This window comes from Coturnix japonica, chromosome 4 (assembly GCF_054131305.1).
Source record: "Coturnix japonica strain WE chromosome 4, WE-NBRP24, whole genome shotgun sequence".
Classification (NCBI taxonomy): domain Eukaryota; kingdom Metazoa; phylum Chordata; class Aves; order Galliformes; family Phasianidae; genus Coturnix; species Coturnix japonica.
In genome coordinates this window covers 38,451,079-38,476,713 of record NC_140666.1, presented here as the reverse complement: position 1 = coordinate 38,476,713, position 25,635 = coordinate 38,451,079, and the positions used below count along the sequence as shown (strand labels likewise).

Here is a 25,635-nt window from a genome sequence, read left to right as displayed (position 1 = left end):
ACCCCATAGTACACTAAATAACGTTAGAAGGGTTGTGAAATAAAGCCCAATGACACAAGTTTCTGATTGCAGATATTACGTACACATACAGAATGTCTAAGTGTGGTAGGAATTAGTTAAAAATGTACATGGTTAAGTATGTCTTTAATGATAGAGTAGTATCATTAGTACTGGCATACTGACACGTACATCTGCAGTTTACTAGAAAGGCTGTGGTTATATATTGTTCATAAATACTAAATGACCTTACAGAAAGGTATCTCGTGCAAATGGTCTCCTCTGGTCAAATGCTTTTTTGCATTGATAGCTAGTGACTGAGGCCAGCCCTGTAGCAGCATGCTTCTTTCCCTTTCTTTTGATATTCAATTCTGTGTTCATTGATATGCCTATAAAAGTTTTATTTGTTGATGTCTCATCAGGACTGTTAATCCATGCTAAGGGATCTAAGAACAGGGAGACGTGACCTAATAGTTCAGTGTTGCCTGAAGGTGGAGGTCTTGACTGATCTCCATACTTTTGCTGTTTGTTTTGTGTTTGTATTACCATGTGTGTGGCTGCTTTGAGAGCTGCTTAGGTTTTCCAAGGTAAGGGAATATTTAATTAGTGACAACAAACTGAGGAGTTTGAGGCATCTTACTTCTTGGAGTCACTTTGGAGCACCATGCGAGAAGTGCTGTAGCTGGTTTAAGAAAGAAATTGGAAACAAATGGCTGGAGCAAGGAAGGGAGAAGACCCCTTTTTAAAGAAAATAGTTGTTAGTCTAACACTGTGCCTAAACACTAGTGACTTGCTCACTGTGCAGTAAACTAATTTACAGATAGTATCATTCCTTCTCTGATTTTTTTTTTCCTTGTAATAGTTGCCAAAATAATTTTTTTTAATAGTAGTTGAACTAGTTCCTGTATTTCCTCTCATACAGATGTAGTTAGGATGTTTCAGCTTGGTATGCTGAATGCCAGTGCACAAAGTCATGGTTCAGCCTGATAAAGTGGAGGTGATAACGGCTTTGTCTTAGGCTTTGATTAGGTGTGAAAAGAAAAGGAGGGAGATAGGTATTGTGTAGTTTATCAAAAAGGAAGGTATTGGGCTAGAATCAGTGGAGAATAGGAGTAAAAAAAAAACCAAAAACCCAAGCAACCTCATGAAATGTAGAAAAATACCAAACCAGAAACTTAGGGTCTGCATTAGAGCAATTGTACAGGGCTGGAGATTTGTGTGATGTTCTGCTGGAATGTAGAACAGTTATAATGTTCTTATGTTTATTCCTTCAACTTAAAAAAACTTTGAAAATGTCAGATTGCTTGTGTTCTGTTTTTTTTTCTCGCCAGTTGCTGCCTGCAAGGCTCAGAGGTGTTCTTGAGTTTTTTGAGCTTTGTGTTTGTGCATCAGATAAACCATGGTGATGATTTTCTTGGCAGCCGATGCGGAATTAAAGTAGTATGTTGTATTCACTTGAATTCCAAACTTCTGTTCATTTGTGCATTTGTATCACTTTTATAAGGGTTTGCACTTACACATGGATGATCTTTTCTCAGCTTATCTGTGGCAAAGTATTAACTTAGTTCATGGCAGATCTGAGTCTCCATTTTGGAGCGCAGAGGGGCATGTACTTGCTGGTAGAGAAGGATGAATCTGCGTTTGAACTGGGCATAAGTTAATATATAAGATGATGAGAAACTAGGCAACTTGGTGATCTCTGCTTTCCAGCTCCAGACTCAAGCAGGGAGGCTGCTCTTCTTACTTCGGATAATCTGCTTGTCTCATTTCAGCTCCAAAGATGGTCAGTCATGGGATCAAACAGGTCCAGAGATCTGGTGATTTTTTTTCCCTGTCTCTTAACCTTACGGTCCTTCAGACTCACTTGCATTGGTGGTCACCATTATGATCCAAAATTAATGGACCTTAGCTAATGGTTAGATGTTCTGATCTACTCCTCAGGTTTTCCAGTAGGCAAGTGTAGTACTGGTAGATGCCATACATGAGTAGTCAAATACAGTAGGTCAAATTTAAGTACAAATTTATTTCAGGATAAGTGCTTGTGCTTAGTTACCAGGATCCATAAACAGATATGAGATTTGAGTCATGACAAATGTCTAGAAGATTGTTTGTCTGATTTTGCCTTTGCTGACGTACTTGGTGTTCTGCTTCTCTCTTGGTGCTTACTGGTAGTTTTTTTAGATAATGCTGTTTTGTGAGGAGTTACGTATTTAGCCAACGGCTTTACCTTCATCCTCATCTACAGTTACTGAAACTTTTTCAGTGTCATACAACTTGTACCATCATCTACTACCAGGTTTGAAAGGTGCATCTCCCTCTTGTCTTTCATGGTAAAAACCTCATTCATCACATTAATGATTGAGGGGTGAGTCTAAATGTGATTCTGAAGCTGGAATTAAAATCAAGAAGTGTTATCTGAGTCAGTCCGGATTAAGCAAATCTGGGTTCTTCTCTGCATTACTGGGCTTTGACAAGAAAGCAAGTCTTTTTTCAGCGAAGATATCTCACAGCCTTTTGTCTGTCTTACTTTCCTGACTTTCTGAATTTCTTGACTGATTTTCACGAAATCTAATAAAGAGAGAGAAAAAATAAGACATTACAAGTCTTCAGAGAATCTAGAATGTAGCTAGAAAAGGAAGAGATATTCATTAATACACCTGCTGAGGAGAAGTCTACAGGGTAGCTGTCACCTGGTTATGTATGGCTGAAACTTTGTGGAACTGAGTTTTGCTCTGACCGAATGAACTGGTTCAGATGACACTTGTTCCTCATTTTGTACCACTGGAGCCATTTTGAGACAAAACTCATAGTGAGGCATAAGCTTGAGGCAGCTTTCTTACAGTTATGCTGTTCTGAAGGCCTCTCCTCCATGTAGGTGCACTAAGACTTGTAGGAGTGTAATGCCTTGGAGAAGCCTTAATGCAGTTCAGACACTGCTTAAACTGATGTGACAGTCTCTGTCATGAATCTCAACTTACACTTCCATTGCATGTGTTACAACAGGTCTGTGCTTGTTTTTTCATGAACTACAGAGAGCCATCACTAATTTTGTTGTATTTGTGTACCATAAATAGGTCTAAGTGATCCCTCCACCAATTCCCTCTATTCCTCCTTCAGGGATCTGGGTCATTGTTTTCCTACACACCCAGATTTTTGTACCGGGTAAATTGGGATATGGTAGACTCCTGAGCAACATTTGGTTTTGAATATAGTGCTACTAATATAGTTGCAGTTAGTTTGGTAGTTAGTGCCTTGTTTCTATGCAGCTTACTCATTTTCCTGTACAAGGCAGGCTCATATGTAATATATCATTTGGGAGCTATTCATGCACTGCTATTAAAGTCCTTCACATAAATAAGCTTGAGTCCACAGTCACTGTTTAAGAATAGTTACCAGTGTAGCATAGATTGTTTTGCTTTGCTCACGAAATGGTTCTTTCTGTGCATGGGTGAGCATCAAGGGAACAATAAGACTTGTGTATAAATGTAAATCCTACTGCATTCTCTATGCTACAACTGTGTAAAGCTTTCTGAAAATATTATTTAGGAACTACATTATCAAATACATTCAGAGGGTAAATCCTGATGTCCTGTCTCAATACCCGTTACTGTGAGAAGGTAACTTTTGAAACATTGCAGTGCTCTGCTTTATCCATTTGAGGGCAGCTGCTCACCGTTAAGAACTGTCAAAAAAGTGCATGGTGTTCTGCTCTCTGTATTTCAGCCTTCATGTACTTAGAAACAGTTCATTTAGGCCTGTTTGTTACATCACCATATTAAAACGTCTTAAGTGTTTGTTTCACCTTCTAGTGACATTTATATTATATTTACTTAGAAACAAGATGTTAGAGAAATGTATTACAAAGAAGTGAAGCTGGAATTTCCATAGTTGAAAATTTTTCAAATTTACGTGTTCTTACTCTGCATTGTACAAAAAAATGAACTCTTCTAAAGATAAAAGCAGTAGAATTGTTCTTTAAACTACTTTGTTAAAGCTTTAGTTTGAAGTATGCATGTAATAACCACAAAAAGCAAAGCTATCTAGTATGTGCAGCGTATTCCTGACACTTCTAAGATAGCCAACGGTCTCCAGTTTTGTCTTCCTGTTACACTCTCTTACTGCTTAAATTAGACTGTTATATTTTCAGACTAAGGACTCTCACCGATGAAATGTTTTTAGCCATCCAGCATAGCTTGGGGCCTTTGAACACTGACTGTAGGTATTGTCTTGCAGTAGTAATGTGTTATACTTGTAAGACTTACAAGAAGTGATGATATGTGGAGACAAGAATGGACCAGGAAAATCAGGTCTGATAGTATAAGCGTTTGGTGGGGGAGACAATGACAAAAACGAGGGAAAAACATTCAGAGAGAAAAAATGAAACTTTTCCATATTGATATGGTAAAGAGTGACATGTAGCATAGTAACTTGTGCCAAAGCTTTATTCCACTTTGGCGTTACCCACTTCAAGTGGTCAATGCTGAACTGGAATGTGATACTTTTTTTTGAATAAGAAAGAAATATGTCTCTGTGGGTTTACTGTAGAATAGCCACTTACAAACACTTGGACATTACTGAGGGAAAACTGACATACTGCTGACACTTAAACCATATGCAAAAGAAGGGCTGCCAATCAGGATTGTATCTGAAGTGGTATGAGGATTATCTGTGACTGGAGACGTGTGCTGCAAGTGGTGGTGTGAGAATGCCTTGTTTTATTTGTCTTCTCTCAGCCATGTGCAGAGCTGCAGGTGGACCAAGTCCTGTTCTCCAGGTCAGTTTGGAGCTGCTGGAAAAGGAGAGGAGTGAGTGTAAGCTAGGAAGCACTGATATCAAGCAAGAATGGCTGTTATTAGGGAACCTGCTTTGGCAGGGGGGTTGGACTTCATGATCTCTGGAGGTCCCTTCCAATCCCTACAATTCTGTGATTCTGTTATTAGTAAAATAGAACAGTCTGCAGCACCACTGGATCTTACTTTTATCAGCTGTGCATTGAGGCAGTCTCTTAAAACTCAGCTTTTCAGCAATTTCTGATAACGTATACACACACACACACATGCAGTACATGGAGCTTGTTTGTCTGAGTTCAACAGTGATCCTAAGACACCTTTCTAAAGTCTTCTAGCCAAATGAAAGCATATTTGTTGTATAAAATAAAGTCCTTCAGAACGATGCTTTAAAGTATGATCTGATTATGTTGCTGTTAAGCATAGTCTAATGATAAACAGCTATATGTCATTTATAGGGTGGAAAATAAGAAAACATAGGGGGTCCTTCAGAAGGGAATATACATCTAAATCTTTCTTTAATATGGCATGTGAAAGGAACAGTAAAAAAGAAAAATATGTGCATGAAAGTACTGTGCTATCTACCATTCTATTGCATCATTTCCATATGCAGTATCTGTAAAGAGAAAGTTATTTGTCTGAGAGACATTTTCTCAAGTAAATGCTTTCTGTAATGTGTGTATATAATGAATGAAACATTTTTGGACTTTTGTAGGTGTTTTTTTGTTAAAAAAAAAAAAAGCTTTCAACAAGCAAATGTGTAGTCAAAGAAGGTCCTTTATATGCAAGTGAAACATGATGACAGGTTGGCTTTTTGAGGGGGAAACAAAGGGCTAAGTGGGGATGCTAATAACAGGCATATTTTAATGCTGTCTTTTGTTAAGTTACAGTGTTGTGCTTCAAGCAGTAAAGCATTACTATACTCCCCCCTTTTGCCCCTCCATAATTATATAGTTAATTATCTTTGCCAGGTTGTGCATAAAGGGACATGTAAGATTTCTTAATGGTCATTTATTCACCGTGTTTTGGGCTGTTCTGACTCACTTCATACGAGGGCTTTGATGGCTTTTTACATCTTTTATCAGTAATTTCGTAAGACGTTTTCACAGGCTTTTGTCTCAATCTACCTCGTTTTGCTCAAAAAGGTTTTCAAAATTTGAATACATTTTTAAGAACCTTGTTGAAGTACAGAGGTTGAGGAGGTTGTGGGAACAGCAGCATTGTAGAAAAGCTAGTTTGATTTAAAAAAAAAAAAAGAAAAAGAAAAAAAAAAGGAAAAAAGAACACACACCCCCCCCCCCTCCCCCCAAACAACTAATTGCAGATAGTTTAAGTAACAAGACGTGACTGTTCTAGCTTGTTTTGGTGGAATAAGAACTTACTGCAGTAAATGGCACTAAGCTGGGCTTGTGCTAAGAGCAGTCTCTGTCTCCTATAGGGATCTGCCCTCTCAAAGGAAGGGGGCCATGGATTTTCTCTACCCGCAGAGAAAGGACCCTTCGCTTCTCCTTCATAGTGCTGTAGTGCTGGGCCTGGGCTGCCTTGCATCTCAGCCAGCCACTGAAGGGAAGAACACCTCAGTGCCACCTTGTCCCTAGAACCAAGGCCCCGGGATGCTTCTGCCCCACAGCAGCAGGGAGGAGTGCGATGCAGGCAGGGGTACCTGTACATCAGTAGAGAGGAGTAGGAAGAAAATAGTCTTCCTTATGATTAAAAAGAGCAATTTTCAAGCCAGTATGTTCCCTTTGGGTGAGTTCCATTTCTTCTTGTATTTTTATTTCTGTTTCCTTTTTAATCATTGAGACTTATCAAAACATCGTGATTGTGGAAGACAGCAAGTGAGAAACAGGAAGGCCTGGGTGACTTTCTTAGTCGCTGTTCATCAAAATTTTTATTGAAAGCCTCCAGATGAAGTCCACCTGGAGGGCGGTGAAGGTGATCTTGCAATGACGCTGCTACAAGGTTGGAGTCTCCTTGGGTTCTCACTCGAAAGGACAGCACCAACTCATAAAATAAATCATTTCAATGTAATTCTTCCTTTAAAGTGCACGTGTAAATGTCTGTGGGAATTAAAACTCCTGACAGTCAGAATTTTCAACTTCATTTCTAATTTGCAGATCCCTTTTCAGAGGAGTGTTCCCCTGACATGGCAGGGGAGGTCCCCCAGCTGTGTGACTGGCAGGAGCAGTCTGCCTGCCCCTTCGCAGTATAATTCCTGTCTATACTAGGATAGCTCGCACTTCACTGAGCAGCAGACGGGTCAGGACACTTGGCAGGAGAAGGTTGAGAGACAAAGGCAGCAGGCTGTGCAGCGCTGAATCACCACTTTGAAGCATACACTTTTAAAAGAAGTCATGCAACTTTAGAAGAGCAGTGTTTTTTTATTTTAAGCAATGTTTGTGCATTACTAGTAGACTTGACAAAGTAAGAGCAGTAAAATGTCCAAACCTGGGAAAACTGCCATAAACCATGGCTTGGTTCCTGTTGATCTCAAAAGTGCCAAAGAACCCCTACCACACCAAACTGTGATGAAGATATTTAGCATCAGCATCATTGCCCAGGGCTTGCCTTTCTGCCGTAGACGGGTAAGTGCAGAATTCTTTAGAACCTGACTTTGCTTGTGGTTCAGAGCTTTGTCATGGCGTACTGATCTGCGCATTTCCTTGTCTTAGGGTATCATAGAAAAGCCCTCTTGTCACTTATTACAGTAATTCTTCTGCTTCATTTTAATTAAAATGCAGATATATTGTTTTTCTTAGAAATTTAAAGAAACATGCAGAGATTATCATAGAGATGTATATCACCTGGGTGAAAAAATACATATAAAACAGATGTATTCATAAATGTGTGGTTTGCTTTTATTTGCTTTTTTAGGTGCTGCAAGTAGGTTAGAATTAAAATACATCTGATGTTGTTCTGAACTGTACTGACACAGCTGGATACTAAAGTAGAGAATTCAGAGACCCTAAACTTATTTAATATTTAAACATTTTTAGTAGTAATTCTTAAAGTTTGGTTTTATTGCTTTTGTAACTCAGTAGCAGAGATAACATTTTTGCTGTTACAGAAAATAAAAATAGCATGTTACTATGTGGAGGTTGCGATATAGTTTATATATAGACAATCCTAGCCTGACAAACTATCACGGGTCTTATGCTACAAGTTCAGGAGCTATATGAATAAAGTGGCTCTTAAGACTATTTTCCACCCCTCATATAATTTTCAATAAGTGTTTTCAAATAAACCTCTATCATGATTTTGATGATTGTTTCTATGATTCTATGATTATGTTGCATGGTTTGCGTACTGCTAAGCTCATACTCTTTTCAAGTCATTAATTTGTGATCTTTATTACTCTTTGAAACTAATTTGAATAGGATTACAAATAAATTCACTCCTCATAATGCATTTACCCCACACTACCAAGTTTTCTATTGCTACTGAATAAATATTAATTCCATTTACTAATGTCAGGTTTTAAAATCTGACTCAGATTTTGCAAATGCTCTGACTTACCTTAAAAATCAAAATACTCCTTTTAGTGAACTCAGGAAGTGAAATTATACATGAAACCTGAATTTGACAAGATTGCCTTGGAAAACTTGAGTTCTTACGACACTGCTTTTAATGTCTATTTTTTGTATGTAAAAGGTACATGGTATGCATTGAAGGCTCCAGCATAATATCAACCTACTGCAGTGCAAATACTAGAACACGTCTATACACCATTATTATAAGGGTATAGTGTGCATTTTGGAAAAGAATTCTTTTTGGGAAATGCAGTACTATGCTGAGTAGCAAATAGGGAGGTTGGAAGCGATGAAGTTAACCCTTTCTTTACAGGATTTTTCAAGTTTTCAACATGGTTTGAATATTGTTTGCTTGAAAGTAAGCATTAGGAACGTGTTTGGTTATTTTTCATTTTATTGTCCTTGGCAAAGCTTAGTGTGGAATATAGGGTAAAACTTTTTCAAGTTCAGTGGATGTACTGCATGACTCTGATTTAAGGAAGCAGTGACAGTATTAAAACGTTATGGTGTTAGCACAATAATGCTAATGTTTTGTGTGTATTTTCTGTAGTGAAAATACCAGTTAAAAAGCAGTTATATGAAGAAACTCCATTGTTCGAAAATGTCCACAGTCTATCAGTTGTCCTGTCCTAAATCACATTTGAGCACCCAGTTTAACGACTTGGAGGTTTTAGGATTACGAAGGATCTCAGAAATGTTCAGAATCTGTTTTTCCTTTATCATTAGGACTAAGCTGGAAATAAGTTAATGCTGTAGTACTTTTTAACCTGCTATTTAAGTTTTGCTAGTCTTTGGACATGACTGGTTCTTGGTCTGACAGTGGCTGCGGAAAGGCTGCGAGGCTGCGCCTTTGCTCTCATGCCTTGCAACCTACTCAAAGCCTGCATATAACTCACAGCCATTACCATATTGGGTTCATTCCATGCTAATGTGAATTGGTTGTGTAAAAGATCTGCTTTGTCATTTCTATACATCAAAGTATAATGCAAATTTTGAGTATCCGTAGAAGAGAAGACCAATACTTCTATTAGTGCATTTATTGTTATATTAAGCATAGCATGAACCAAGAAGATATTTTCCTCTAACATAGGAGTTATGACAGTTCTGGCACAGTCTTTGCTGGTAGACAACTCTTTTTTTTAAATTCTGTTAAGAAGTGATCCATTAAATTACTTAACATTGAATGTTCAGCCCTAAACCTAACCAACTTTAGAGCACGAGCTACAGTTCTCTTCCAAATTACTGAGCAGGCAGTATGTAATACCAGTACTGACTTCTGTCAGGCAAGTGTGTGATCGGGCCACACAGTCGCTGGCAGGACTTAAAAATAATCAACCTTCTCCTGGTTTGAACTCATTTCTTCTCCTCCTTTGCCGTACATTAAACTGAGCAGAACATGTTTAAAATGTGTACTGTGATCCTTGGAAGTAAAACTCCTTCCGTTATGGAAGCTGACAGTTCATAGCTTCTGCATCCTCTGCTTCTGTCAAGAAGTGCACTATAAATGGTCACAGGACTTAACAGTTTGCCTGTACGCATTTTGTCGGTTTGCTCATGTAGTTAAAACACTCATCTGCAATACCACTCATCCAAGGCTGGGTAAAAATAGTATTACTTAGCATTCTTTTGTAGCACTTGAAAATAACTTGGTGCATGACTTTAGTGCTTCTATGGTAAATGTGTGCGTTCCTCCTAAATTGCTGCTGAAAGCAGTGATGCTGGATTGTTGAACGTAAACACAGCTCTTGTCCTCTTTAGCTGCTTACGTGTCTTTTGTAGGCACCAAAGCAGATTTTGCTGTGTGCTGTGAAGGGGCAATAAAGTCTCTCAACCAGTATACCCTTCAGCTATCATATATCATTTAGCTTTAACTGCAGCTGATCACTGAACATACTTATGTGACAGTCATGCGTGTCACGTATGTTCAGAAACCAAGTGCTGTATTTTGTCTGTCATGATAAATGCTTTCATTTAATTAAAAATTAAGCTGTAAATTAACTGTATTCCCCCCCCCCCCTCAGACTTCTCTGAAACCACTAACAATGAAAGTATGTTTCTTTTCAAACAGTTCTAATTAATATTTCTTTGAGAGTCTGTACGTTAAAAACAGATCTCCCCCCTCTTCAGTTTTCATGTGTTTATTTTTTCTCCCTGAAAATTCCAGTACTTATTGCTTTTATAAGTTGCTATATAACAATTGCACTATAATGAATAAGTATTTTTAAGAAATGGCAATCAGAGAAATGCTTCCTTCTGTAGGACGTACTTGCATATGAGATAAAAGTAGGATAAGGCATTTTTGTGTTGATTTGTATTCCAACTTGTAGACCTGTCTTTATGTAAAACTAATGTTGGTTTTACACATGACACATGGCATAGGTCTACTTGTGACTGCAGTAGAGCGCTTGAAATGAGTCTCCAGTTTCTTTTCCCTACTCCCTTTGACTAATATGCTAGTAATTGTTTCAAACGTTAATGTGCCTTATGCTTGAGCACCTTCACTTCCTGTTGTTGGGTTTGTTTTTTCTTTTTTAAGTGTTTGAGGCATCTCCAGTCAGCACTTCATGATCTTCAACATCTTTTCCAACCTGAGCAATTCTGTGATTCTGTGACCTTCATCCCCTTTCAAAAGAGGAGTAGAAAGTACTTCCTCAGTGGGGCAGTAGCCACAAAGAGATGCCATCTGTTGCTTATTTGCTCAGAATGGAGTGGTGGCAGGCTGAAGTCTCACTTTCTCCTTCCTTATTTTCTTTCCCCTTCTTTGTGCAGTTGTCCCTTTCACTGGAATTGCTATAAATTGACTCAATTCCATACTTGGGAGGGATTAAAAGGGAAATCACACAGGTGGAAAAACACTAGGCATATCCTGAATTACCTGGTTAATTACCTGGTTACCTGGTGGCTCTAGTTAACTGAGGATGGTTCAGCATGACTTAGGTGATGTGCCCAGTGGTCTTGCAGCCTATGCTTACAGGAGATTTTCTAAGCTATATCAAAATCCACCCACTCACCTTATTTATATATTTATTTTTAAACCTTTAAACCACAGATGCAGTCTACTGGTAGCGTTACTGGCCTTGTAGAGCTGCATACGTGCAGAAGGCATATTCTGTCTGCCTCTGTGTGGGGTATAACAGAAGCTCTTGACTTAAGATAGCCAGTTGTAGGAGGGAGTGTTTAGCTTGCCATTCAAACAGCTGTTCCTTGTGTCTCATAGAAAAAAGAAGACTTGTAGCTAAATTGTTCAGATCAAGCGCAGCCTGCTGTAGCGCCTAAAAAAATACCTGAACAATCTCTGAGAATTTTTTTTTTTTGGCTTGTACGTCCACTGCAGCATATTATAGACCCTCCCAGAGGTTGGGTTTTCAGAATATTCAGTGATCTTTTCTCACTGTACTGTCTCTAAGAAAAGCTTTTGTTTTTAAATTGTACTGCCTATTTCTATCCAAGATTAAAAAAAAAAAAAAAGCAGCAATAAGAGTCTCATTTGTGTTTAACATTACGTAAAGTGTTTTTCTTTGTGTTTTTGATGTATTCATTTTCATGAACTGAAAAATGAAAAGTACATATGAACTTTCATTTCCCAGGCAGTGAACAGTGTCTACTTAATACAGACCAATAGGCAGGTGCATATGCTAAAAGTGGTCAGGAAGATGCTGAAGGCAGTTGCTTAAATTCAGAAGCTGAGGGAATGGAGGTTGACTGGGCAATTCTGTTCCATTCTGCTGAATTGTTTATATGTATTTAGAAAGCTTTACTGCTATTAGAGATGAGCTATTTAAACATGCTGTATTGACTTCGCAAAAGCTCTTCACCTCCACGAAGACAGTCTGCTTTGCCCTCTCAAGCCATGGAGACCGCAGGAGTCAACAGAAGAGGGAATGGGAGACAGCAGTGCAGCCATGAACTTGACCCCAGTGCCTCTCCTTATTGATCATTCCTGAGCAAAACTTACAAAATGTGTAATTAAATATTTCATTGATTTGATACCTAATTAACTAGGATTTTTTTCTTTTCCTTTTTTTGCATTCTCTTACGTTACAAAGTAGGCATTTCTTGTCCTTCTGCAGCAAATGAAGCCATTTTAATTTCCTGAACATATCTATTTTGGGTAGGAATGTTTGTAGGGGGGAAAAATGCTCTGTGGTATCATGACTTGCTCATAATGTAGAAACATGAAGAACCTGTTCTAACTGGCATTCTTTCTTCTGGCATTTCCCAGATGTGGAGTGGAAGTTGAACTGAACTAGAATGATACCCAGATGAGTCACAGGCAGGGCTGTAGCATTAACATCTCCCTCATCACACCTATTGCTTCTTTTTTTTTTTTTTTAAATTCTCTTTGTGATGATCTGTAGCTGTCAGGGAGCGATGGTTTTGCTGGTTTAAGTAGTTCTGCTCATCATCTGCTCCATTCCTAGATTCCTTCTTTCAGTCTTAGACTTAATGCTGCTTTTCCCCCACAGCTTCTTGTTGATACTCATCCTTTGATGAAAACAGACTCCATTTTCCCCTTGAATTCTCTCTCCTGTTACACTCTTCCCAGCTTCCAAGTTTATACTTGTCTTTACATCATATGAAAATTGAGTGTGTAGTTTCAGAAAATAAAAATGCTGAAGAAGAGCAACAGAGCATCAGTCCAAATTGTGTTCATGTATTATATAAAGTTACTCAGTTACTTGAAAAGGACAAGGAAAAGCACTACAGCTAATGTGACTTTTCCTTTTCTGCGTTTTTAGTCAAGGAAGATGACTGTACTTTTTGTTTGTTCTTCCTTAAAATATTTTCTGTGTAACTATCTTGTTTGTAGGGCTTCCTGGTGAGAGGATTGAGATAGTTGTAGAATATACATGTAACCATTGCCCAGACTGATCACACTTAAAAAAGACTTTAGTTACCTCTCAGATGAATGTGATGCTAATAGTCTGTCGTACATTCCATGGGGTGGGATAATAAATTTTCTTAAAGCTTCAGATGATAATTGTGAACTCCGTGCTACATTTTTAGTATGTTGCAAATATACAGGTTTGTGAAAGAGAAGTGCTGGCTACGAATATAATAAGAAGACTTACAGATGATGCAGGAAATGTATTTTAATAACATTGCTAGTACTATTAACATTGTTTTTCGTAGGCAAAAAAGCAATAGATCCAGAATCACAAAAAATATGTGATCTCTAAACTGATTAAGAAAGGGACGAGAAGAGGAGGCTCAGGGGAGACCTTATAGCTCTCTATAACTTCCTGAAGGGGGGTTTTAGTGAGCTGGGGGTTGGCCTCTTCTCTCGTGTAATCAGTGTTAGAACTAGAGGGAATGGTTTTAAGCTGCGTCAGGGGAGATTCAGGCTGGACATTAGGAAGTATTACTTTTCGGAAAGAGTAGTCAGGCATTGGAATGCACTGCCCAGGGAGGTGGTGGAGTCACCGACCACGGGAGTGTTCGAGAAACGCTTGGATGTGGCACTGAGGAATATGATTTAGCCAGGAAGTATTGGTAATGGTTGGACTAGATGATCTTCTAGGTCTTGATAATTCTGTGATTCTGTGAGAGAAGAATGTGTTTAAATTCATAAATTATACTGAAAGTCTAAACATATTCTTCTGTATATTATTTTCCCATCTAAATTATCTGAGTCTGGGAACATTTCTTTAACCCAACTGCTACTGATTTTGTACTTAATATAAAAGGAACCCATGTTTCTTAGTAAATGCTGATGCATTAAGCTTCTTTGTGGTGTAAGGAAATACTTTGTTTTACAGGGAATGGTGTGGCTCTGGCAAAGACAGTAAATATTTTGTATTGTAATCTGTAATCCATGCCACTTTCTCTCCACTCTATTTTAGATCCTTTATTGAGCTTGTGTAAGATGCATTGCTTTTCAAATGCAAGATAGAATTGTATTTGTAAGCTGCCAAACAGAAAGTAACCATTATATATTGTAGGAATCTTGTAATTAAATGCATGCACATTTGAGACCAGAAATTTCAGTGCATTCATCTGTGGAATTTCCAAAATTGCATTTGACTCCAGTTTCTGTAGTCATCATATATTTCAGCTCATAATACGGTTAGTGAGTCACGAAGGTAACTGTTGGCAGTGTGCTACTCTTAGGAGGAAAGGTCTCACAACACACCATGTGATTTAGATGCTGCAATCTCTATATGTTCATGTATACAGTCACTGAATTGAAAAGCATACTTCTATTTACAGCTACTACTATTAGTATTACAGGAATATTGCCCTTGAAGTTGTATGCAAAAAGGTCTCTGCTTGTAGAAATGAAAGACAGAGGACAAAGTGGAAATACAAATGTGTAGTTAGCCTCTGTGAAGACAAAACTGTTCTTAAACCACAGATCACTACAGTCTGTAGGTGATGCTATACTGCTCTTCTAAAAATGCTCTCCCAGCAGAATTTTACTTTCTAAAGATTGATAAAAGCAGCATAGCAGGTGCCATGAAGGTATTTGCGGTATGTTTTTAGCTGCATTCTTTTTACTTAGGTGGGCTTACAGCTATACTTAAACAGTAAGATTTTGTTGCTCAAAATGAATCTGGATGATACGGTGTTCTGTAAGTACAAATGGCAGTCTCTTCCAAAGCATGTAGCTATTAATAGCCCCTAACACAAGATTACTTCTCATGATAACTGCAGCAGCTGGCAAGAATGTTTGCGATTTTAACATATTTGCAGCACTACTACATTCCGTCTTGCATTTCTCCTGTGGTTGGTTGTCAGTGAAATTTCAGACCTAATTCCTACCATGAAGTTTTTCATGGCCTTAGAGTCTCTTGCCTTTTCTGCCTCACCACCTCCAAATCTCTACGCGCCAGGCTATCAATCTAGTCCACTTCTGCCTAGTACCTTTTCAGTAGACATAGCTTCTCTAAAGCATCTCTTTTCTATCCTGTCGCTTTACACCCACAGTGTTCCTCTCTTCTGCCTCTCCACTTACACTGCATGCAGTTCTGGTAAAACCCTTCCTGCCCACGCACCTCCTTGAATGAAACAAGGAATTATCTGTAGCTGGCTAGTCTAGTATTTCTTAATTAAACCCAGATAAACCATCAGGTTGAAAACATTTAAAAATACAGCGGCTGTAGAAGTGGTTAATTAATTTTAGAACATGAGCATTTAGGTTTAAATATAGTAATTTAAGTATTAAAATTCTATGTGTAAATCAATTTCCCCTGCTTACACTTGGTTTGCTATCTACATGCAGATCTTAATCTCTCACAGTTGGTAACAATTCTCTTTGCTTGAATAGCATCCAGAAAGGATGCTTGTGCATCTTTTTTGTTTGCTTGCTTTTAAAGAAAATAGTGTTCTGTTTATTTCATGTACTAGACATCTAAGTTTCCTGCTTATTTGTAGTTTTCTCTCACATGAGTGAGAAAAATTATTTAGCCACACATAACTAAGAAATAATAATATAAATTAAAGAAAGTGGGGTATTTCATCTCCTTAGCCTGTGTCAGGGTCTGTTGTATCAGTGTTACTGCTGGCTGAGATTTTTCTATTGGTAGAAAATTGCTCCTGGTAGAAATTGTTAGTTTTCTCAACATGTTTGAAATGACATTATTTTTTGTGGCCATTCTGTTCTATTAAAAAAATTGACATTAATTGCAATTAATGTGAAGGCAGAAACTGATTTCCAGAATTATTAAGGACCTAAGTCTGTAACAGTACTGCTTTGCTTTAGAAAGAAAGTGAATTATAATAATAACTACAGCTTTCTTTTTGGTTGATGTCTATCTCATATGTAATATGTGGATTAAAATTGCAGAAGTAGATTAGTTTTGTTTGGATTGTTGATGTTTTAAGAAAGTACCTCCACTTCCCCTATGCATTAGAGGAAGTACACTGTAATTGTATTGACATTGTTCCATTTAATTGTCAGCAAAAATACCCCAAGTTTCTTCTCCTCAATTCTTTTCTCCTGTTTTCTTATTGCATGTAAAGCTGTTTTTTTGTGGGAGGAAAACTTCAGTGAGTTACAGCTGTTACCTCTCAGAATGAGATGATTTGAACATCCCGGTGCCAATTACTGTGGATTTCCATTACATCTGTTGGCATAACCAAAGTCAGCTCTCCAAATGATCTGAATGTCTTATCGCCATACTGAGTGAAATTTGGAGTATCTGATTGATGTAGATCACTTTCTGGACCTGGCACCTCCTCGTCTTGTTACATCTGCTCAACATGTCTTCCTTGGTTTGTTCTGTGCATTCCCATGGAGGACTGCATCCAGATGTCTTCTCATTTTAGTGCCCAATATAAAATGAATGCAGCTGTCTTGCAGACAGAGCACTAAGCCCTGCGCCAGTCTTGAGATTTCTGGGAAAGCATCCAAACTTCTGAGAGGGTCAAGAGGAAATAGTTTCCTGTTCTGAAGTGGTGGCCCATTTTAATTTGGGCACACAAGTGAATGTCTTAGATGTCCAGAAATAGTGTGTATTTGTCAGTTTCTGGCCATGTTTAGCAGATCCCAACTTCGGTCATTCTAGGTAGAGTTTGTGTCAGAAGTGACTCCCCTTTCTGCCTGAAGAAGGTAAATGCTGGAAGATATCTAAGGCATCTTTAGGGAAATAATGAATTTGTGAGAAAATAATAGTAGAGTGAGACAGGTGTGGAAATCTGCTTATTGCCCCCACACCCCCACTAGCCCACACTGTGATTTCTCTTGCTCCCTCTTCCTGATACAGAGGGCTACGTGTGGTAAAAATGCAAACTGGGCACTGAAGTGCAGAAGTATTAAAAACTATAACGTGTACCTCTCCCATTAATTTGGAGAGCCTTTATGACTTTGGGGACCTAATTTGTAGAAATAGGTAGCATTGGCAGCGTCTGGCAGTGGATGTGTAGAACATACATGTTCATAATTGCTTTGAATTTTCAGCATATTCTTTGATTTCAGCAGACAATTTCTGTCCCCTGAGGTTATTCAAAACAGTTACCCAGTCATAATAGGCACTGCAAGACTAATAAAACTAATCTTTCAAGAGACATCTGTGTTTATTTGCTCTTAGCGTTGCCTGTCTTTTGTGTATATATGTTGGTACAAAAATTAAGACATGCGATTTAATAATTGGCCCTAAGGCTTCATATTTTCTTGATGATTTTAAGATTTATAATTCGCATTTGCTCTGCTTAAGTATGAACAGTATTACTGAGCTAAAGAAACTCTTTAGTTTGAGCTGTCTTCTCTATGAAAAGGTAACTGTGATCTTCGTGATGTAATCTCTAAAATTTATGGGTCTCTTTTTATACAGTTCAGCAATTGTCTGTGTATGCATAGCGTGCAGTATTTTTGTGTATTTGTGTATTTGGAAGAAGGTAAATGTAGTCCTTTTCACAGAGGTAGTTATGTTAACCCAAGTCAAACTTCATTAAGGTGAAATGTAAGACAACAGCTAAGAAATAAGGTGGTATACTAAGCAGTAATTGAAACTCTTCTCTACTTTTTCTACTTTTTAATTTCAGCTTGTCTGTATCTTCCAAACTGTGAAGCCAGGACATTTATTTGTGCAGCAAGGCAGCATATGACACCAACTTTGTTCTTGATCTCCTTCTTTTTATTCCTGTAACATGGCACAAATATGAAGTTTTAATCTATCTTAACTAGTTAACTAGTTCAGAATTGTGAGAAGTACTTTGTGGACATATGGAGAATGAGTGTTTGGAGAAATATTCAGACTCAACTATTGAAAACCTGAAGTGCTTTTTTTTTTTTTTGTCTTACTAGGAGACGATGTTGGGGGAGGAAAAGAAGGAGGTGGAGAAGGGGAATTAAATGCAAACACCAAAACTTGAAAGAGACTGTGTTACTTTATAGATGTTTCCAGGTTCATTTCCTAAAACAAATGCTGATATTAAGGGAGAGAAAATTAGTTTTGCAAAGTAGCCAGCAAAATGAAAGCAAATTATCAAATTGAATTTCTTTCTAAATGTGGCCCCTTTGCATTGTGTGTACCTTAGGGGTATGTATGTTACTTCATTCCAATCTTCAAATTATCTCAGCATTATCACAATAAGCTTTTTACTTTTCTCTCAAGGAACAAAAAAAAACACCCACCCAGTATGCATTCCGTAGAGAGGACATAAAAATGTAGGTTGTCTTTGAAGAATAAGTTTGTCAGATATTGCATGTGGCATTCCAGAGCATGTAATGACTTGGATCACAAAGCTGTTGCCCTATTAGAAGCCTAACATATGCCACCATCTTTGTATTTCTAAAACAATGTCTGTTGCTGCTTATATATGCTAAAAACATTTCTGAACTTCATAATTTCTTTAACAGTTCTTGTAAATGTAATGGTTATTTTAAAAATACAATATATAGTTTTCATTTAATAGTATGCAACGTTAAAGCTAGTAGGTAATTTCTTCCTTTCTTCCATTTGGTTTTGAGGAATCACAGCACCTTGTTATATAATAATCCTCAGCTACAGGTGTATGGTTGGTTTGTTTGCTTTCCCAGGGCTTTTCTTCCAGTGTGAGTTAAATATTCTTCCAGCTCCTCACCAATAAGCAGCAGTGGTGCTACTTAGTGTGACTCTGCCCTGAGTTATTTCTCTTGGTTACAGACATATCAAAACCTGTTATCAAACTCAGACGTTGTATTTGCACTGTTTTTGGTGCACCTTCGTGACGTGTTTTCACAAATAGAAAAATTAGCATTTTTTCAAAGCAAAACAAACCTTATTTTTTCTCCCTTTTCATTTTACTTTCCCGTTAAATTACTTGATACACTAAGTAAATCAAAACTTTTCAGTGTAAAAGAAATTGTGGATTTAGCAGTTGAAAAATAAACGCTACATTTAAAATGCAAAGTATGTTTTACTTAATTTATGAATGTTTGAGCTCTGATTTATGGCCATATTTATTTTCATAAAAATATAAAAATACCTGATTGTGTTTCTCATGTAAAAGCAAAATTAGTAGTGGACAGGAAGAGCAGCTATAGTACCAAGCAGTATATATTGCTGAAAATCTGGTTATTTCAAATCAAAGCAGCAAAATAGAAGTATTTTTTTGTGGACATAGAAGTATTGAAGTATTTTTATAGTATTCCCTGGTTGGCAGTCCTAGTTGACAAGAACTCGTCAACTTGTTAAAAAGTGATGTCATGGGTTGTACAGTGAGGTCTTTTCTCAAGAATACACTCATGACTATATCATGACTTGTTTGAGAATTCATTTATTTCATAAAAAAGAAGACCTGTCACTAAGTGTTGGACAGCCAAACTGTAAGTTCTGAATATGCACTCATTCCTGTTTTAATCGCATATTATGTCTTCAGAGTCAAAGCTAGTTTGGCTGCAGTTACACTGATCTTACCTCTAGGTGCCACCAGTGTGATACAAATACAACCTGCTTCTCTTAATTCAAAGGCTTTCACTTAACCTGACACTGAAGCTCTGAGTAGCATCATCTTGTCTAGAAAAGAAACCCTTGAAGTGGACGTGGTCATACTCTTAGTCCAAGTTTCCAGGGTATGGGCTCAGTGATCATTTGTAGGTCTCTTCCAATTCAGGATGTTCTGTGGTTCTATGTAAGCTCAAATTACTATCTTTGAGAGAAAGTTCCCTTGTATTATGGCAGTTAATACTTTGGAGTAAAATGGTAGGTCTAGGCAAAAGAGAAAATAAAATACATGATGGCCCAGATCTTCTCGCTGCAATAACCATTTTTCATAATTTATCGGAAATCAATTGTTTTTTAAATTCTCTTGCTTCTACTTGCATGTAGTCAGAAGAGAAAGCTTGAATTTAGTTTGCTTATTGTCCAAAGAAAACCCTTGGGTGTTTTCCTTGTGGTTATGGAAAATGTTTTTTTTTTTTGCTATTCTTTCCGTGCTGTTATTTATGATTTTGTTTGATTTGAAATTGTTTCTTGCAGCAGCTCATTAGTGAGGGGATGCCCTATCCTGACTCTGATGGAGAAGCACTGTTAGAAGTTGTTGTAAACTGGATTCTGAAGTATGTGTAAACTTGCAACTCTGTGGTAATAACTCAGTAAAATGTGACCTTACTGCCCCACAGAAATAAGATTGCCCTTTTGCTGTGAAGAATGGGAATTGTGTTGGTAGTTTGAAGTCTCTTGGTGTGTGCATTTCCAAAATATGTCACTGGGAGAACTGTTTTGCACTGTTCTTTTTAATTGCTGACAATCCAAACTTGATCTTCTTCCTACTTAAAAAAGTTGTGCGTGTGAGCAAGTGACTTAGTAGTGTAATAGACATAGTGTTAGTCTGTGATGAAAATTAAATTATCACCAGACTCTGCTAAGCTAGGTGGATTGTTGGCCTGACCCACGGAGATGTTTGTCATGTTATTGTAAATTGTAGCATATCTAAAATCCCGTGGGTTTAACAGAGTGCACATAAAAGGAAGAACTCTGGTGTACCATTTATTGAAACAGCTACCATATGAGCATAGTTGGCAGAACAGATGTAAGGTATTCCATATGTGACAGAGATTTACCAAGGTACACTTTCTACTTAAGGCTGTGTTAACCTTAAATACCGTGAGCATTTGTAGAACATGACATATTTTAAGCGTGAATTTGAAAAAAATTGCAGATTTTGCCATTCTAGGTTTTGTGATTGTTATGTTTTATAATATTTGATTTTTTGCAATGTAGAGGCACAGTAGGTCCTTGCCCTGTCCAAAGTGGGGTTTCATAACATGGGGGCGATCCCTAAGTTACTGTAGTAACCTTTCTTTGACGACCAGCTTTCTAATGTTGAAATCTTGATTAAAGATCTCCACATTTCATGTTTTTTCTGCAGAAAAGTAATCCCTGAATTTCAGGAGGTGTAAAAACATTACTTAGCCTATCTGAACAAACTGTATAAACACATGCAGTGATGTTTTTATAATGTATGCTCTATATACTATTATGTGCTATTAACATGAAGGGGGAATTTACTTTATTCTAACATAGGAAAATACTTCTGTCATATCTGGATAGAAATTCTAACTATAACATCTAGTCCTGATGTGATAAATTTACTTGTATTGTGCTTCTCTTCAGTTATTATTATTATTATTATTATTATTATTATTATTATTATTATTATTATTATTATTATTATTGAGATTTACCATTCTCAAGTGCAAGAAAGCCAAAGCCAGTGAAATGCAAATGAGCTTATTATGCTTTGTCTTGCTTACATGCATTAATCTTCAGAAAAGGAGTACCTTCTGGTTTTCTCTTAATATTCTTCAGGAAAAAAAATCACCAGATTTTGTCTTGTATGTAGTTTAAGGACAGTATGAGGATTGAACTGAAGTGATCTGTGATTTATTCAGGATTAGTATTCAGATTGCAACTGAATAGCTCTGCCGCATTGAAGAGGTAAAAAAACTACAGATTTACTCACACCAGCAAATAAATGACAATGCGTTTCTTGCTTTTATGTTTGGTTTAAGCTTTTTTAAAATAGCTGTAAAATAAAATCAGCGAGATAGTTATCCAAAACGAATATAATTAGTAATCAGAAAGGAGGAAGAAAATGAAAGGGAGTGATTGAGGGTTGGTGCATTAGAAGATCAAATTATTTATTAATGAAGTTTACCTTTCTAATAATTAAGGCTTTCAAGTTGTGTGAACGTGCCATCTATTTGTGAAATATTGTATGTTTATGGTTATTAGATATCTACATGCAAACCAAATGAACATGCCAATTAACTCTGTGGAATTTCCCAGCTACCACAGGAAATGTTTTAGTGCCATCCTACCAAGATATCTAGAAATGTTTTTTGTTTTGTTTTATGCTCTTCTCAAAGTATAGTCTTTACAAGAAAGTTGTTAACAGAAAAGCAAGTATATAAAGAGAAGCTATTATACTATTATATAATAATTATACTATTGGAAAATATTCTTCCTATAGACCAGGATGCTTGCAGCCCCATCCAGCCCGGCCTTGAATACCTCCAGGGAGGGGGCATCCACGGTCTCACTGGGCAACCAGTTCCAGTGTCTCACCACCCTCACAGTAAAGAATTTTTTCCTGATATCTAGTCTAAATCTACCCTCTTCCAGCTTAAAACAGTTTCCCTTTGTCCACTTGCTATCTGCCCATATAAAAAGTAGAATTAATGTGCTCTTGTAAATGTGGAAAAACTTTTTATGAAAAGGCACTCGTTAACAAATTCTGCTGCCATTCTGATGCCACTGATGTGAAAGGAAGTTTTCTTGTTCTGTTCTTAACTGGGAACTTTGTCATGGCTAAGTATTCATTTTTTTTCAGATAAATGTTAGATTTAACTCACTTGTTACTGAATTGTAATCCACTGTGTAATCAATATATATTTTTAAAAGAAAGGGCTAAATATGAAGTCTAAAGTAAAGAAATCCTTTTATCACCACAGTAAATGTCTTACTGTGTTATAACTTTCTTCCTTTATCCGTATTGTTTATTTGGAGTAGCTGTTAAATATGAAAGAAAGAAAAGCACATTTTAATGTGGTTACCATGTTTGTTTTCAGTCAGTTCTCTTGCTTGTGGTGTTGTTTTTGTGGTGGACGTGTAGGGGCAGTGTGGTGCTGTCTATAAATCTTACAGCGTTCGTGTCTCTTCAGCCTGTTCTGGAAGATAACAGTTTGAAATATTATGTTATCTCTTGCTTGTACTTTTATTACTTTTAAGGGAAACAGTTTAATCCTTTCAAGATTAAAAAATATCCCAGAAAAGTCAATACAGTTGAGATCATTCTTGTTTATAATGAGTCACTGTTTTCTTCTGAATGTTGTTTATATTTATTAATATAGATAATTGGTCTTTTTTTTCTTCAGCTGTCAATTCAGTGTCTAGAGGTTTTCATGTGCTTGAAGCACGTGAAGAGTATTTGCAAGTGCTCGCAAGCTGCAGTTAGGCTTTAAACCAAAGGGGTATTGACAGAACTTTGACTTTCTTGGGTTTGTTTGTTTGTTTGTTTGTTTTTGTTTTTTTGTTTTTTTCTTTTTTTTCCTGTGGATATTAAAGTAAGTTTGAATATATTTGTTTGTTAATAGCAACTGTTGTTTCTGCATTATTTGAGACCCTGCAGAACTGAACTACTGAAGATGTTTGGTAGATCTTCTTCAGCAGAACAAGGTGGTATCCAAAGCAGGCAGTGCATCTCTCTTGAAATCACCACTGCACAAAGGTCATCATTCTGAGTGGCGTGGTCTGAAACAATGATGATTTCTGATGTCATGGTTTTGTTAACAGGGCTGACATTCACTCCGGTCTCTTCTCTTCTGCAGTGTTCTGGTTAGCACAGTTAGTTTTCTGTCCCAGTCATGCAGCAATTAAGTGCTTGAGGTTTGACTTCTGGAATGAGTGAAGCGTAGCCATTCCAGTGGTTCACAGAATCACAGAATCACAGAATTACCCGGGTTGGAAGGGACCTCAAGGATCATGTAGTTCCAACCCCCCTGCCTAGCAGGGCCACCAAACATACACATTTACTAGATCAGGTTGCCCAGGGCCCTGTCCAACCTGGTCTTGAACACCTCCAAGGACGGGGCATCCACAACCTCACTGGGCAGCCTGTTCCAGGACCTAACCACCCTTCTAGTAAAGAACTTTCCCCTAACATCCAACCTAAATCTTCCCTCCTTCAACTTAAAACCATTTCCCCTAGTCCTGCTATTATCAGCCCTTTCGAAGAGTTTACTCCCCTCCTGGGAGTAAGTTCCCTTCAGGTATTGAAAGGCTGCAATGAGGTCACCCGGCAACCTTCTCTTCTCCAGGCTGAACAAACCCAACTCCCTCAGCCTGTCCTCATAGGGGAGGTGCTCCAGCCCCCTGATCATCTTTGTGGCCCTCCTCTGGACCCTTTCCAAAATCTCCATATCTTTTTTGTACTGAGGGCTCCACACCTGGACACAGTACTCCAGATGGGGCCTCACAAGAGCAGAGTAGAGAGGGACGATCACCTCCCTATCCCTGCTGACCACCCCTCTCCTGATGGAGCCCAGGATCCCATTTGCTTTCCGGGCTGCCAGAGCGCACTGCTGGCTCATGTTAAGTTTCTCATCTATCAGGACCCCTAGGTCTTTTTCAGCCAAGCTGCTCTCAAGGACAACTCCTCCCAGCCTGTACAGGTGCCTGGGGTTCTTCCGGCCCAAGTGCAAAACCTTGCACTTTGCCATGTTGAACCTCATTAGGTTCACCCGAGCCCAGCTTTCCAGCCTGTCAAGGTCCCTCTGAATGGCATCTGTTCCCTCCACCGTATCGACTGCACCACTCAGCTTGGTGTCATCAGCAAACTTGCTGAGGGTGCACTCCATTCCCTCATCGATGTCATTAATAAAGATGTTAAAGAGCACCGGTCCCAAGACAGACCCTTGAGGGACGCCGCTCGTTACCGGCCTCCACCTGGACATAGAGCCATTGACCACCACCCTCTGTCTGCGGCCTTTCAACCAATTGCTTATCCATCTAGTTGTCCACCCATCAAATCCACCTCCCTCCAATTTGGAGATGAGGATGTGATGGGGGACCATGTCAAAGGCCTTGCTCAGGTCCAGGTAAATGACATCGGTCGCCTTCCCTTCATCCACCAACGCCGTCACTCCATCATAGAAGGCCACAAGATTAGTTAAGCATGACCTTCCCCTGGTGAAGCCATGCTGGCTGTCTCGGATCACATGCTTGTTCTTTATGCGATCAAGCATGTTGTCCAGGAGGATCTGTTCCATAATCTTCCCAGGCACAGAGGTGAGACTCACCGGCCTGTAGTTACCCGGGTCGTCCCTGCTCCCCTTCTTGTAAATGGGAGTGACGTGACCCTTCCTCCAATCATCCGGGACCTCACCTGACAGCCACGACTTCTCAAATATGATGGAGAGCGGCTCAGCAACCACCTCAGCCAGCTCCTTCAGGACCCTGGGATGCACGCCATCTGGCCCCATAGACTTATACTCATTCAGTCTAAGGAGGCACTCTCGGACTTGCTCTACCCTTACAGTGGGGAGGGATTTACCTCCTTGGTCCCCACATGGAGGTATGGGGGTGCAAGACATAGGGACGTGAAAAAGACTAGAATCCTGGCCACCAGTGAAGACCGAGGCGAAGAACTCATTCAGCACCTCAGCTTTCTCTTCATCTGTTGAAGCCATTTCTCCTTTTAAATTTACCAGAGTAGGCACGCCCATTTTGGCCTGTCTCTTCTGGCCAATGTACCTGTAGAAGGTTTTCTTGTTGTTTTTCACATCCCTCGCCAAGTTCAGTTCTGCCTGAGCCTTGGCTTTCCTGATCCCACATCTGCAATTTCGGACGGCATCCCTGTATTCTTCCCGGGTGACACAGCCTTGTTTCCAGAGCTTG

At 38.5% G+C, this 25,635-nt stretch overlaps 1 protein-coding gene across 5 annotated transcripts in view; it reads left to right on the top strand.

The window, feature by feature from the left end:
- The window catches only part of FBXW7 (F-box and WD repeat domain containing 7), a 155,866-nt gene that overhangs the window by 71,645 nt on the left and 58,586 nt on the right, over positions 1–25,635 (top strand). Inside the window, exon 1 of one of the 5 annotated variants that reach the window (XM_015861324.3) lies at positions 7,033–7,369. The exons of the other annotated variants lie outside the window; for them this stretch is intronic. Within the exon in view, the coding sequence (XP_015716810.1) occupies positions 7,223–7,369 (147 nt within the window). The 5' untranslated portion in view covers positions 7,033–7,222. Of the gene's footprint in view, positions 1–7,032; positions 7,370–25,635 lie in introns of those variants that run through there. 5 annotated transcript variants of the gene reach the window in all.